At 31.4% G+C, this 15,564-nt stretch overlaps 1 protein-coding gene across 1 annotated transcript; it reads left to right on the forward strand.

The window, feature by feature from the left end:
* The first annotated feature begins 2,148 nt into the window (after positions 1-2,148).
* On the forward strand, positions 2,149-6,896 carry LOC114718107 (CSC1-like protein ERD4). Its single transcript, XM_028903358.1, has 5 exons — positions 2,149-2,712; positions 3,796-4,220; positions 4,449-5,293; positions 5,820-6,075; positions 6,296-6,896. The coding sequence occupies exons 1-5, from the start codon at positions 2,442-2,444 to the stop codon at positions 6,662-6,664; spliced, it is 2,166 nt and encodes a 721-aa protein (XP_028759191.1). The 5' UTR covers positions 2,149-2,441; the 3' UTR covers positions 6,665-6,896.
* The last annotated feature ends 8,668 nt before the right edge of the window (positions 6,897-15,564 follow it).

Raw genomic sequence — 15,564 nt, forward strand, 5'->3', positions numbered from 1 at the left:
TTTAGGATTCGATTAATTATTAAAGAGCTACTCTTCCGGTCCTTAATATAGAACCCAATTATTGAGTTGGTTTTAGTTCTAAATATAAGACTTATTTTTCATTTTTATCAGTTTTTTTCTAAATTACCCTTATAGATACTCCCTCAACCATAATTAAGTAAAAGAAGGAGAGAAGATATTAAAAAAGATGATTATGGTGTTTTAGAAAAAATATATCACATTTTTTATAATTAACTAACTTACCTAACTTTTTTAATTTAATCAAATTAGTTAAGAGTATTAAATGAAATAAGATGTGAAATTAATTATAAAATAGAAATATTTTCGTTAAAAATATGTAAGAATTTGTCTCTAGTAAGTTGAATAACTTGGATTTGAAAGTTCTCAGACAAAATTAAAATATAAAATATGAAAAAAGGGTTATTAAATCCTGCTATATATGGAGTTGTCGTTAGTGAATTATATGGTGGTTGTATTTCATTTTCGCTCAGATTTTTGTTTTTAGTTCAATGATGGTTTTGTTGGCGACTTTGCGTGTCCAAGACGTCTGGGTCCCACTTACCTATCTGGCACGTGCATGGGCCCCCCTCACTTGCCGACTTCCCGCATAGAATTTCGAATCCCAACAAAAGTTTGAATAAGGCCCTGAAACCAGCGCAGCAAAGGGCATCCGGTCTCGTGTGAACCTGTCGGCAACATATCCGTCCGCCACGTGGCTCTCTTGCCTCCCTTGTCGACACGTGTCCTATGTCCTTGGCTGTTGCTCTGTGCCACGTCGGCTCCCAAAAATATCTACTTTTGCAGTTTTGCAGCACCTGGGTGCTGGGTGACATAAAATTTTTCGGCAGTCATGTTACGTTCTTCCGTCAAACGACTATATTAGCCTCCTCACTGTTATGATCATGGCAGCATGTCCCAAGAAAATTTTTATTTCGAGAGCCAAATCTCAAAAATCTATCAGACCAAAAAAAAAAAAAAAACTAAAATGATGTTTGGTATTGTTTGGGGGGAAATTAATATTTTGCCTCAATACTAATACTAATTGATTTTTATTAAAAATCAATTGAGATAAAATTAGTTGTATCAAGGTTGATTCAAATAAACTCAAGAGTTAGAGTAATGAAAGGGTGGATGACTTCGTAAGTGTGTGTGTGATGGTTAAAGACATAATTTCAAAGAACAAGTAGCATTATTTTAAATTATATTACCCTCCTGTTTTTAATATAAGAGTTTGTTTGATTTTTATTTTAGTCTTAAATATAAGATCCTAATCTACTTTGTCTCTTACATTTATCTATTTTCTCAAGATAATCCTTATAATAATGATAATTGTAGTTAATACACTTAATTAAGAATATTTTAAAAAAACAATACTTATTTATTACAAATAACTAACTTAATTAGTTTTTTTAATTTACACAAATTAATCAATTAGCTATTATATTAAGCATAGGAGGCAGTAATAGATATTCGTGAGATGATTATAAGTGCACTCTATCCCCACTTTGATTAGAATATTGTCATCTTTTGTAGTATTTTATTGATGACTTGCTGGAGCATTTCATGGATATCATTTTGAGTATTTTATTATTTTTTTAAAAGGTATTAAATCATGCTGAAGCAATTGATAGATAGTCCAGCTTCATTGTTTCCATTTGAAGCAACTGATCCAAATGGCCAGAATAATTGCATGCTAATATTTTCTTTAATCATTGAACCTCACGTTTAACTTTTTAAAATAATGATTAATATAAAAAATGATTACATGAGATTAATTTAGCGCATGACAGTATCTCGAATATGCTTGTTTTTAATAGAAGTATAACTATGCTTAGAGAGACAAAAAGAACTAAATAAATTTTTACATTACTTTTAATTTATCAATTTCATACTGTGAAAAGTCAATTAATCAATTCTCATTTATAAAACTCATTGAGGGGCAGTATAGGAAATTCGTAATTAAGCTGAGGGCATCGCTGTCGTATCACGATCTCGTTCGGTCCCCGACCCTTTTCCATTTTCAAATCTCTCCCTTTCACTGTCGCTCCAAAGGCCGAAAAAGAAAAAATTATTCTCTTTCTTTCAATGGGTCCCCGTGCCTCCTCTCCAATCCATATATTCCGCGCTCTTTTATCTCTCTCTCTCTCTCTCTGTGTGCGCATCAGATTCAGAAACTGAAAACGGAAAAAGGACGGAGGTTTTTTCTCTCCTCAAAATTGCATCAAAAATGGAGTTTCCCAAATGAAAAAGCGATACTGTCCCCACAACAACTACCTTGCTTATCCACACTCAACCGTATAGTATCCTGTGTCCCTTTTCTCTTAAATCAGTTTGGCTCTGTGCAAGCGCTTCTTCTTCGCCACCTGCAATTGATTCCTCGCTGTATGAACGGCATTTGAATTATCACACTTTGTTGAAGAAGGTAGATTAGGGCCTTCGACATGGATTTGTCTTCGTTCCTGACGTCGCTGGTGACGTCGTTTGTGATTTTCGTGGTGCTTATGCTTCTATTCGCGTGCTTGTCGGCTAGACCTGGGAATAATGTGGTGTACTATCCTAACCGGATCCTCAAGGGTTTGGATCCCGTGGAAAGCGGGTCCAGGATCCGGAATCCCTTGTCTTGGATCTCGGAGGCGTTGTCGTCGACGGAGAAGGAGGTGATCGCCATGTCTGGCGTCGATACTGCCGTCTACTTCGTGTTCTTGAGCACTGGTTGGTTTTTCGCTTTTCTTTATTACTGTTATTTTAAGACACAGTTCCTCTTTACTTCCCATTTTTTCCCCATGCACTTCCTCTCCAATCCATTTAGCTGTAGTTTTATTTACTGTGTTAAGTTTTTGGGCCTTATGCTTATACTTTTTCTTTAAAAAATTATTTTTTCCTTCTCAATTCAGAGATACATGATAAAAGGAGGAGCGCTGGTCCCCCAAAAAAAAAAAAACAAGATACAAGGAGGAGCGAGTTTACTAAATATATCATGAGTTCCTTTAAAATTACTACTATTATTTTTTAGTTTTAAAATATACTACCTAAATTCTCGGTTGAAAATAAAAATTAGTTTTTACCTTAATTTAATTTTTTATTTTTACAACAAAATATCCCCTATTTATTTTATTATTTAAAAATATTATATAATTTTACATTTGAATCGATGGAAGATAGTTTGGTTAAATGTTGTGTAGCTTTATTTCAAGAAAAATATGTAAAATTTATTTTTTAAAAGAATTAATTCTAATTTTTTATTTATAAAATAAAATTATGCGTGGATTAATTTTCGTTTTCAAATGATGGAATTAAAATTTAGATACATTCAATTATTTAAGGATCAAACTTTTTCGTTTGTTCTAAAATTCTGAGTATGTCTTTCTATAAAATTCATTGCGTTGGCTCAACTTTATTAAAGCCTTCTCTCTGCGGAGAAAGTTTACTTATTTATTTTATAATATTATATTTGCACATCAAGGTTACACATTTTTTAAAATATATTATTTTTGGGGGGGGGGGGGGATGTACTACCGAAAGGCCAAAACTGGGCAGTAGTATCACTTAAAGACTTCAGACCTAGTATATTTATGTCCCAAAAATGTGAATCCAGACTGTCCCTTTCTCTTCCCTAGTTACAAAATCAATATATACATTTTCTTTATTTTAGCAATTGCATGCCCTCTAATGATAAACTCTTGTTTACATTAAATGAAGCCAAACTAAATGGCATATATATGCCCATATCTATATTGATGATTTGTGAATAAACATAGTCTGCTGGTAACTGATGTTCTTCTTGTAATATGCCAGTGTTGGGTATCCTGGTATTATCCGGCATTATACTGCTTCCAGTTCTTCTGCCGGTTGCTATTACTGATAATGGAGCCATGTCTAATTCAAATACTGCTAGCAATGGGACGATCAACGAACTTGACAAGTTATCTATGGGAAATATCACAGTAAAGAGTCCCAGGTTGTGGGCATTTTTTATTGCCACCTACTGGGTCTCTTTTGTTTCACTGTACCTCTTGTGGAAGTCCTACAAACATGTATCATGCCTGCGATCTGAAGCTCTTAGGTCTCCTGAAGTGAAACCTGAACAATTTGCTGTAGTTGTGAGAGACATACCTACTCCATCTGATGGTCAGACTAGGAAAGAGCAGGTTGACTCATATTTTAAAACCATCTATCCTGAGACATATTACAGATCCATAATTGTCACCGACAACAAAGAGGTATTGTCTTCGCTACATTGTTATTATTCATGTGTTCTCAATTACATTCCTGTCCCTGATTCCCTACCCTAGCTGGAGTTTGCCTTTACAATTTATATTTGCTGTGCCATTTAGAATATTCTCCTTATAACTTAATTTGTCCATGGTGCTTCTTTACAATTTTTTTAATTTTTCGAGTCTTCAGTGTTGTAATATATAATTCAATAACTTTAAGATTAATGCTAACAGGTAAACAAGATTTGGGAGGAGTTAGAAGGGTATAAGAAGAAGCTAGCACGTGCTGAAGCTGTATATGAAGCGTCGAAAACAACGTCCAAACCAGAAGGAACAAGGCCAACTAACAAGACTGGTTTCCTTGGTCTTCTTGGTGAAAAGGTGGATACAATAGAATATTGCAATGAGAAGATAAATGAATTAGCTGCTAAATTGGAATCTGAACAAAAGGTCACTCTCAAAGAAAAAACAACAAATGCTGCTCTGGTTTTCTTCACAGATAGAGTAGCTGCAGCATCTGCAGCTCAGAGTTTACACGCACAAATGGTCGACACATGGACAGTGTTTGATGCTCCTGAGCCACGACAACTTATATGGTCGAATCTGCACATTAAGTTTTTCGAAAGAGAGCTTAGGCAGTATGTGGTGTATATTATTGTTGCGCTAACTATATTCTTCTTCATGATTCCGATTACATTTATATCTGCGTTCACAACTCTGAAGAATTTGATGAAATTTCTACCATTCATAAAGCCACTTGTGCGTATAACCGTTCTGAAGACAGTGTTGGAAGCTTACCTCCCTCAAATTGCATTGCTTGTCTTCTTAGCTATATTGCCCAAGCTCCTCTTGTTTCTATCTAAACTAGAGGGCATTCCAACCGAAAGTCATGCAGTCAGAGCTGCTTCTGGGAAATATTTCTATTTTACTGTGCTCAATGTTTTCATCGGAGTTACTGTGGGTGGTACCTTGTTCAACACATTCAAGACCATTCAGAAGAACCCGAACCAAATTGTGTCCTTGCTTGCTAATAAGCTCCCTGGCAATGCTACGTTCTTTCTGACCTTTGTGGCTCTCAAGTAAGTTATCCTCCGAATGTTTGGTTTCTTCTATTTATATTACTCACTCGGAGCAAGTAAAATAACCCTTTGGTTCATTAATAAAATATGAGAAATTAGCATGACTTGATATGTCTTTGAAAAAAAATCCTCGCCATTGTATTTTTTTATGGAAGAACCTAATTGTTATCACCTGAGAAACTTCACGCAAGTCTTGTGCTATTCGTAATGTCAGCCTTCTGATGATAGCTGAGTTATATTAAGGGGATTATCAGCGACTGCTGTTTCACACTATCTTTTTTAATTCCCCTTTTCCCCTATTTTCATTGAGACGCTTGAAGGAGGAGATAGTGTGAATGTTTTGAAACCTGGCTGTAAGAACTTGCTATATTTTCTCATGCTTTGGTTTCACTTCAAAAGTTTGAACTATTCCTACCAAACACTAACGAATAAAATTTTACCCATGCACTTTGTAACAAAATTTTACCTTTTCTTCGGATGCAGATTAACTGATTTGGATTTTTTTTCCCTTAACTGTTTGTCTCAGGTTTTTCGTTGGCTATGGGCTTGAACTTTCCCGCATAGTTCCTCTTATTATATACCATTTAAAGAGGAAGTTCCTTTGTAAGACTGAAGCGGAGTTGAAAGAAGCTTGGTTTCCTGGAGATCTTGGTTATGGGACTAGGGTTCCTGGAGACATGCTGATTGTTACAATTATCCTCTGCTACTCCGTTATTGCGCCTTTAATAATCCCATTTGGAGTTCTTTATTTTGGTCTAGGATGGCTTATACTTCGAAATCAGGTGAGGTTCTTGGAATTGTCTCACAGTACTTCAACTTTTTTTCTTACTTGATTTCTTATTGTAGCTTTAAAAATCCATATAAAGTATGAGAGTACAATATTGTCAAATTCTAAAGAGTAAACATTTTGCAATTACCGATCCTTTCCTTGAGTCATATCAATAAAATCTCATGTTTTAATCAATTTTTTTAACATTTTGTTTTCATCCCCTGTATCAACAGGCACTGAAAGTGTATGTTCCATCATATGAAAGTTATGGAAGAATGTGGCCCCACATTAACAACCGTGTGCTAGCATCTTTAATATTATTCCAAGTTACCATGGTTGGTTACTTCGGGGTGCAGAGATTCGTTTACGCACCATTGCTAATTCCTCTTCCTATCTCATCCATAGTGTTCGGTTTTGTCTGTGCAAAGAAATTCTACCCCGCATTTCAGCATCCTGCACTTGAGGTGGCAGCTCATAGTCTGAAGGAGCATCCCAACTTTGAGCAGATTTTCAGATCATTTATTCCACCAAGCTTGAGCTCTGACAAAGTTGACGATGAGGACTTTGAAGATGCTTTGTCAAGATCAACATCGTTTGTCTGATGTGTGCGTAATTAACTAATTATGTGAATTACAAATTACTTTCACTCAGCAATTATAGTGTTGTGGTGAATAGTGATGTTTTTCATTGTGTATTCTATTGATTAAATGATTATTTGTTGATAAATAGGCATTAGGGACAAAGTTTGTTTATTGTTTGTGTATCTTGTAATGTTACATTTATGATCATGTAAGATGGGTGGCTTGAAAATATTGTTAGTGTCAACATTCTGAAGTTAATGTGCAAATAGTTGGAACGTTTAGCTGATAGCTGTGGATGGGTATCCTACGTATGTTCAATTAGCTGAAAAGGAAGAACCTCATTTTCTTTCACTCTCCAAATACAAGGTTGTTGATTGTTTGCTTTCAAGTGTTTCCACAGAAGGAAAATGATTCAGTTGATGACTGTACGTATTTGAAACATCATGAACAGGTCACTTCACAACATAAATGATTTTACATGTGACGAGAAGGTCCGGAACATTGTGCCTTGCCAGGATTGTCCTCAAGCTCGTGCGCCGCCATCATCTTCCCAATATGTAATTGTTCAATTAAACTGAACATGCTAATGCTAAATCTTTACTTGTTCGTGTTTATTCATCGAATAGGGGTTGATTGTGTCATGGTTAGTACGAGTTACTGTTATTTTAAATATTTTTTGCAAGCTTAAATTGGAGTAAAAATCACGTAATAAATTTGATTGATATTTGGATCTTTTTTAAAAAAAAAAGTCAGTTGAGTTTTTTAAAATAATTATAATTGAGTATTTAGAGGAATCTTAGTTTTTGTGAAAGTCCCGTCTCCTTTCTAATTATCTTAGCATATTTTTCTATTTCTCTTCATGGGGAATTCACATAACCTCATACACCATAGCTCAAAAACATTTAAAAAAAATGACATTACATGCCAAGTTGAGGCCAACATTACCTTGTTGTTCCTCCCTCCTCTATGCATTTGCAAATGAAAGCGTACGTGTGGAGCCATTTTTGGCATCAGGCCTAGCATGTTTCTTTCCCTTCAGGTAAGAATCCTCTTTAGGTATTCATTATTTATTTGTGGAGCTTAAGACTAACACAATTTCCTCTAGAAAACACGATTTACTTTTGTAAATGTGATTAGCCTCAATCAAATTGAGCTATTCTATCACTAGACTAAGAAGCCTTTGCTCAGCCATTTTCAGATGATTAGTCCTCAAGCATCGCTCCACATGCTACCCACACAGTTGGGATGTCCATGAATGTGTTGTATAAACACTTATAGTTTACACACAAACACAAATATGAATTGACGGTGATTTTGTACTTTTACACTCAGCTTATAGATGAAAAATACTACATCCGTTCCTTATAAAGAACAAATAACCAAATTACGTTGATAAAAAAAAAACAGTTAAAATTAGTTGAGAACAATTAATATATAAAAAGTATAATGTTTTTTCCAACAATGTCCCATTAATAAGGAAAGATAGTATGAGAGAGAACAATTAAATTATTAATTGAAAGAAAAAGTGGAAGGGAGAGAGAGTATGAGTTGGAGACAAAATAAATAGGGTTAAAATAGAAAATCAATGCAAAAAAATAGAGACAACTTTTAAGTGTCTCTTATATATGGGAACATGCCATAAATCAAATGTCTCTTATAATAAGGAACGGAGGGAGTATTATTTATGGCTTATGAATATTATTCAAGAAGATGGGGAACAAACCCATGTCAATGATGGATGCACCTTCGCTCTTGTGCTTCAAGAAAAGCCATTCTAACTTCTTTATTTATTTTAAGTAGTTTACCTAATTTGAATAGTTTAGATTTAAGATAAAAATGAAAAACTGTATTTTTTTATTAAAAAATTAGTCTTTATTGTTTAGGGAACAATCGAAAGGTTAACATGCAAAGTCAAGCTATAATATGAACTATCTGACAAAAACAAAAATGTAAATTCTTTTCAAATTGAACACTGGTGTCTTGTTGAATATTGACTTACTTTCCCGTTAATTTGACTAAGTCAATGGTTAGATGGGCCCCTCCCTCCCTGAGGACATTCTTGAGTAACTTTTTTTAGTTTCATTGGTCATGTTTTTTAAATTTTTGTTGTTGAGTCTAATAATCACTTTTTATTATTTAATGTCGTATGATCCAATTTTTAAAAAATTGTCTGTGCAAATAATACTGTTAAATAATATCGTAATAATAATACATAACTATGGGAAAAAAAAGAAAAAGAAAGTACATTTCATAACCCACATCTCCGAGAGAATTTAATTAAGCTCCTCCAAAAAAAAGTGGTGCGTTTAATTATTATTTATTTTATTGTTGAGCAAATGCAATTTTTTATATTATCTCTGATTTTAATTATAAGAACTCGTTGGAATTAGATTTTGGAAAGATTAGGGGGTGTTTGGCATTCTCAAAACCGCGGTTTCAGAAGCACTTTTCCGCAAAACGAGGTAACCTCCTCCACATATTTACTTCGTAATCCGTAAAAGTACTTCTAAAACCATGGTTGGTTTCTATCCAAACACCCTCTAGATAGTCGTATATTATAATTATTTGCCGCGTGAACCGTGCGTTCACACGTGACTCAGTTTCTAACCTTATTTTCTCCTATTCTTGAGTGACAAGTAAACGAAGAGAGCTATGGGTCAACGCACTTATTCATAATGGAATACGGTCCACAACTAATATAAGCATGTTGATAAGAGGTGGATTAACTTAAAAAAATCATCATTTTATACTTTATTAGACAAAATTCCTTTCTCATATTCATTTCACAAAGTGCAAAATCAAATCTCTAAACTTAATCCAAATAGGCACTTATAAAGGTTTCTTTTTTCTTAAAAAAAATAGTGGTAATCTTTGTAGTCCTTCATAAACTCTAAGAGAATTAAATTATGTTATTGTTAAATAAAATTATGATTACGACCCCGATAATTATGATTTTATTACCTCATGTCCTTAATATAAGATCTCATTTAATTTTTATTTTGATCCTAATTATAAGATTTCAATCCATTTTGTCTCTCATATTTATCTATCTTTTCTCAGAGTAGTCCCTCTAATAATGATAGTTCTAATCAATAAATTTAATTAGTAAGGATATTTTAGAAAAAACAACATATATTTATTACAAATAACTAACTTAATCTACTTCTTTAATCTCTTCAAATTAGTCAACTAACTATTATAATTAGGACCGAAGGTAGTATTTTATTATTAGATTCATAATGAACTTGAATCCCTGGGATCTATGGCAAAAAATTAAAAAAAGGCATGTCAACTGGTATGACTACATAAAGTTGATCAAATATAATATGTTTCACATGGTGGCAAAAAAAATTCCTCATAGTTCATAATTTCATATAACTCAAATTCAATTTAGTCGAAAATTTTCAAAGATGAAAATTTGAATACGATTCTTTCTAAATTTCTCATCTTCCATTATCATTGCAGAAAAAATGCCACACCGTCCATATGTCGCTTCAAGATTGTGATTTTTATGTAATAACGCATCGTGCATTTGAAAGAAAATTTAATACAAAAATGCGTTCATTTATTGTTATTCTTTATTTATTACCTTTTATAAATATAAATCATGCAATTGTTTATGAGATACGAAGACAAAACAAAGATCAATTGATAAGGTCGGTTGGGTTCCTTTCGCTTTCGGTAGGTATGCATTGAGAAAATAACAGTGTTGTGTTTTGTTCGAATATCATGAAGCATGTAAAATTAGTATATAATTTTTTATTTTAATAAAATATGAATTGCACGTTTTAAAATATCATGATATTTAATGTTTTTATATTATGTATTTAAAATATTTTAAAGACGTACTAATGACAATGCACCATGCGATTTTTATTTTTGTTAATCTTATAACTATGCCTATAATCGAAGAAATTGTAAGGATGGAATAAAAAATCAAACTTAATTGAAAAAAATTAAGTGAGAGTATAAAGACATATGATTTTTATTTATTAAAATAATCAAACTGGAAAGAAGCATTTTAACTAGTTATATGGTCCTATTTATAAATTACTTCCAACATATTTCAAAATTCACACATACTAAAAAAACATTAAATTTTATTAACTCTTTCTTAAAATTTAATAACTCTCTAACTTTATCATTCTTTAATATATATTATACCCTGTTAAAAAATCAATATAATAATAAATAAAGAGTAAATTATATATTTATATGAAAAAAAAAATTTTCTACCTGATAAATAGGATAAAAAATTTGTTCTTTTTTGCCCTATAGATAGTAAGAGGAGTACAAATATAATTTGAGTAAAATTCCAATTGATGGGGTATTGGGTGTAAGTTTATTCAAACTTGGGTTATCACTTGCGGGGACTGAGAAAATGATTGTGAGTGAGAAAGTTGAGACATGCAACTTTTCAGACTTTTGACGTGGTTTGTAATACTATAAGACTCTGTCTTGGGGTTGTTCACTGGGAATTCACCAACCTTTTCGTTAGCATATTTTAAGGTGGGTTTGGAAATACTCCCTCGGTTTAAAATATAAGATAAATTTTATTTATTAAGAAACTAGTTAAAACCAATTTAAAACAATAAATATGGAAGGCTTTTTTTTTGTCAAATATGTATTGTTAATGAAAAAACAAATAAAAGATGCAATAAATGAATGAAGAGGAAAGAAAATATACAAGAGGTAAAATTAAAAAAAAAATTATTAAATGCTTAGACAAAAATCAATGTTATCTTATTAGAAAAAAAACCAAGCCCCACCATAAAGTTTAGTTTATATTTTGAATTAAAAGAGTATTTAATATAAAATCGCTTAAAATAAACTTATCTGTTTGTTGTGGTGTTTGAATTTGTTTATGGTTGTTTGTCAAATTTTTTTTTCAATTTATCGGGTACTTTATTTTCCTATGACAACCCTCTCTTTGCTTCAGTTGTATAATACCTCTGGTCCTTATTATAAGACTCCGTTTGACTTTTTTGTTTGGTCCTAATTATAAGACCCCAATCCATTTTGTCTCTCATATTTATGCATTTTTTTCAAGATAATCCTCCTAATAATGATAGTTCTAGCCAATATACTTATTTAGCAAGGATATTTTAGGAATGACAACACTTATTTATTACAAATAAACTAACTTAACTTACTTCCTTAATCTCCTCAAATAAGTCAACTGGGTCTTATAATTAGGACCGGAGGTAGTATTTTGGAAGGGGGTCCACTTCATGGTGTGTTACTACCTCCGGTACTAATTATAAGACCCAGTTGACTTATTTGAGGAGATTAAGGAAGTAAGTTGAGTTAGTTATTTGTAATAAATAAGGGTTCTCATTCCTAAAATATCCTTGCTAATTAAGTGTATTAGTTAGAACTATCATTATTAGAAGGACTATCTTGGAAAAAAATGCATAAATATAGAAAAAAAATGGATTGGGGTCTTATAATTAGAACCAAACAAAAAGTCAAACGGGTCGGGTCTTATATTAAGGATCAGAGGTAGTATTTTATTTGCTTTAGAAGGTATTTGGATAGAAACCAAATCATAGTTTTAGAAGTGCTTTTACGGTTTACGAAGTAAATATATTAAGAAATTTATCTCGTTTTATAGAAAAGTGCTCCTGAAACCATGGTTTGGATTAACCTCCTTAATAAAATTTGACTAATTGTAAAGGGCGGGGAAAAAAAAACCGGAGATTCCAAAGCATGTGAATGAGACTGAATATGAATGCGACCAAAAGTGCACGTGGAAAGTCATAGAGGCTCGCGCGGGCACATATATCTGGGTAGTAGTGTATCAACTTGAAGTCAAATATTACTACTTCGTCCTAATTATAAGACCCAGTTAATTTATTTGAGGAGTATTTAAAGAAGTAAGTTAAATTAGTTATTTGTAATAAATAAGTATTGTCATTCCTAAAATATCTTTTTTTATTAAGTGTATTGGCTGGAACTATCATTATTAGAAGGACTATCTTGAAAAAAAATACATAAACAGAGAGAGACAAATGGATTGGAATCTTATAATTAGAACCAAATAAAAAGTCAAATGAGGGTCTTATATTAAGGATCGGAGGTGTAGTATTAGATGAATGGTGGATACGTATTTAATAATCAAATTTACCCACACAACGAAAATAGTTATAAATAATGATAGAAATTAAAGAATCAAATTCAAACCCAAACCACCCTAATTTATAATAAATGCTTCCTTAGATTTTATATGTAGCAAATCACATTTTTAGAATAATTTACTGATTATTTATTCTTTTTGGTCTTCCCAGCATACCTCATTTATTAATTTGGCCCCTGACGTTTCACTTTTATCAATCAAGTTCCTAAAACTTTATACACATTCTTGAGTTAATGATTAGACATTATACGTCTTCAAATCATAAGGACTAATCATATATGACTATAAAATTTCTTCTTTTTTTTTTTGGCTTCAAACTTTACAAACCTAATTAATAAAAATTAAACTTAAGAGACCAAATTAATAACTGAAACAAATTTGAGCTTCCAAAAAATTTCACTATCCCCATATGTACTTATCAGCTATATAGTAGAATGTATGCTACATAACCCAATTCTCTCTGAAAAAAAATTCCATGAAGACGGAATTTTTGTTCGGATATCATAAAGCACGTAAAATTAATATATAATTTTCTTATTTTAGACGGAATTTTATTATTATTACAAAAATAATTATGACGTTAAGTCTTTGTTTTTTATAAAATATGAATTGCACGTTTTAAAATATCATGATATTTAATGTTTTTATATTGTGTATTTAAAATATTTTAAAGACGTAACAATGATAATGCACCATGCGATTTTATTGTTGTTAATCTTATAACTAAAATAATTCTTTTACATTTTTTCCACCAAAAAAATTATTCTTCTTTTTCTTTTCTTCTGTTTTTTTTTTTCGTTTGAGCTGATGATTTAAAGAAGGGGGTAGTAGCCCACAAGTCATTGAATTTTTATTATTACAAAAAATAATTATGACGTTAAGTCTTTTGTTTTTTATAAAATATGAATTGCACGTTTTTTAAATATCATGATATTTAATGTTTTTATATTGTTTATTTAAAATATTTTAAAGACGTAACAATGATAATGCACCATGCGATTTTTATTTTTGTTAATCTTATAACTAAAATAATTCTTTTACATTTTTCCACCAAAAAAATTATTCTTCTTTTTCTTTTCTTCTGTTTTTTTTTTTCGTTTGAGCTGATGATTTAAAGAAGGGGTGGTAGTAGCCCACAAGTCATTGAACCACTTCTAATATTATTTGTTTCAATTAGTAAATTACGAATATATCGAAGAAATTGTAAGGATGGAATAAAAAAATCAAACTTAATTGAAAAAATTAAGTGAAAGTATAAAGACATATGAATTATTTCTTTATGAAAATAATCAAACCGGAAAGAAGCATTTTAATTACTCATATGGTCCCATTTATAAATTATTTCAAGCGTGTTTGCAAAATTCACACATACTAAGACAAAATTTAAATTTTATTAACTCTTTCTTAAAATTTAACAACTTTCTGACTTTATCTTTATTTAATGTATGTTATACTGTATAAAAATAAAATCAATACAATAATAAATAAAGAGTAAAATTATATATTCATATTGAAAATTTCTTTTTCCACCTGATAAGTAGGATAAAAAAATTTGTTCTCTTTTTGTCTTATAAATAGGAGAAGAGGAGTACACGCATAATTTGAGTAAATGTTCCAGTTGTTGGGATATTGGAGATAGTTTATTTAAACTTGAGTTATGACTTGTATGGACTGAAAAATTGATTGTGAATGAGAAACTTGAGACATGCAGCTTTCAAGACTTTGATTTGGCTTGTAATACTATAAGACTGTGTCTGGGGTTGTTCACTGGGAATTCACCAACTTTTTCATTAGCATATTTTAAGGTGGGTTTGGAAATATTTAATATAAAATCACTTAGCTGGTAAAAAAAAATATATAATCACTTAAAATAAACTCATCTGTTTGTTGTGGTGTTTGAATTTGTTTATGTTTGTTTTTCAAATTTTTAAAAAATTTATTTGGTACTTTGTTTTCTCATGATGAGCCTCTCTTTGCTTCAGTTATTAATGGCCCCATTTGACAGAGCAGTGAAAATCTCCTGTAAGCATGTTTCACGTAAGTTGAAACAAAACTCCTCTCACATGCTTACTTTGTATTCCGTAAATCACTATTGAAAAGCAGCTTATAAACTATTTATAAGTTGTCCAATATTTTGGAAAGGGGTCCACTTCATGGTGTATTATTTTATTTGCTTTAATAAAATTTGACTTATTATTTTATTTGTTTTGACTTATTGTCAAGGGGGGAAAACAGAGAGAGATTCCAGAGCATGTGAATGCAACAAAAAGTGCGTGTGGAAAGTTAAGTCAGGGAGACTGAGACTGGCGTGCGCACGTATATCCGGAAATGGTAAAACTTGAAGTCAAAATATTACTAGATGTTTGGCCCCAAAAAAAATGTTGTTACATGAATGATGTCTACACATTTGAATAATTAAATTTACCCACACTACGAAAATAGTTATAATAATGATAGAAATTAAAGAATCAAATTAAAACCAAAACCACCCTAATTTATAATAATACTTCCTCAGATTTTATATATAGCAAATCACATTTTTAGAATAATTTATTGATTATTAATTCTTTTTGTTCTTCCAAGCATATCTCATTTATCAATTTGGCCCCTGACATTTAACTTTTTATCAATCAAGTTCCTAAAACTTTATACACATTCTTGAGTTAATGACTAGACATTATACGTCTTCAAATCATAAGGACTAGTCACATACGATTACAAAATTCTTTTTTTTTTTTTTTGGTTACAACTTTAAAAACTTAATTAATAAAAATTAAACTTAAGA

Source organism: Neltuma alba, unplaced genomic scaffold, assembly GCF_004799145.2.
Source record: "Neltuma alba isolate B1F8T4 unplaced genomic scaffold, ASM479914v2 tig00011812_pilon, whole genome shotgun sequence".
NCBI classification, from domain to species: Eukaryota; Viridiplantae; Streptophyta; class Magnoliopsida; order Fabales; family Fabaceae; genus Neltuma; species Neltuma alba.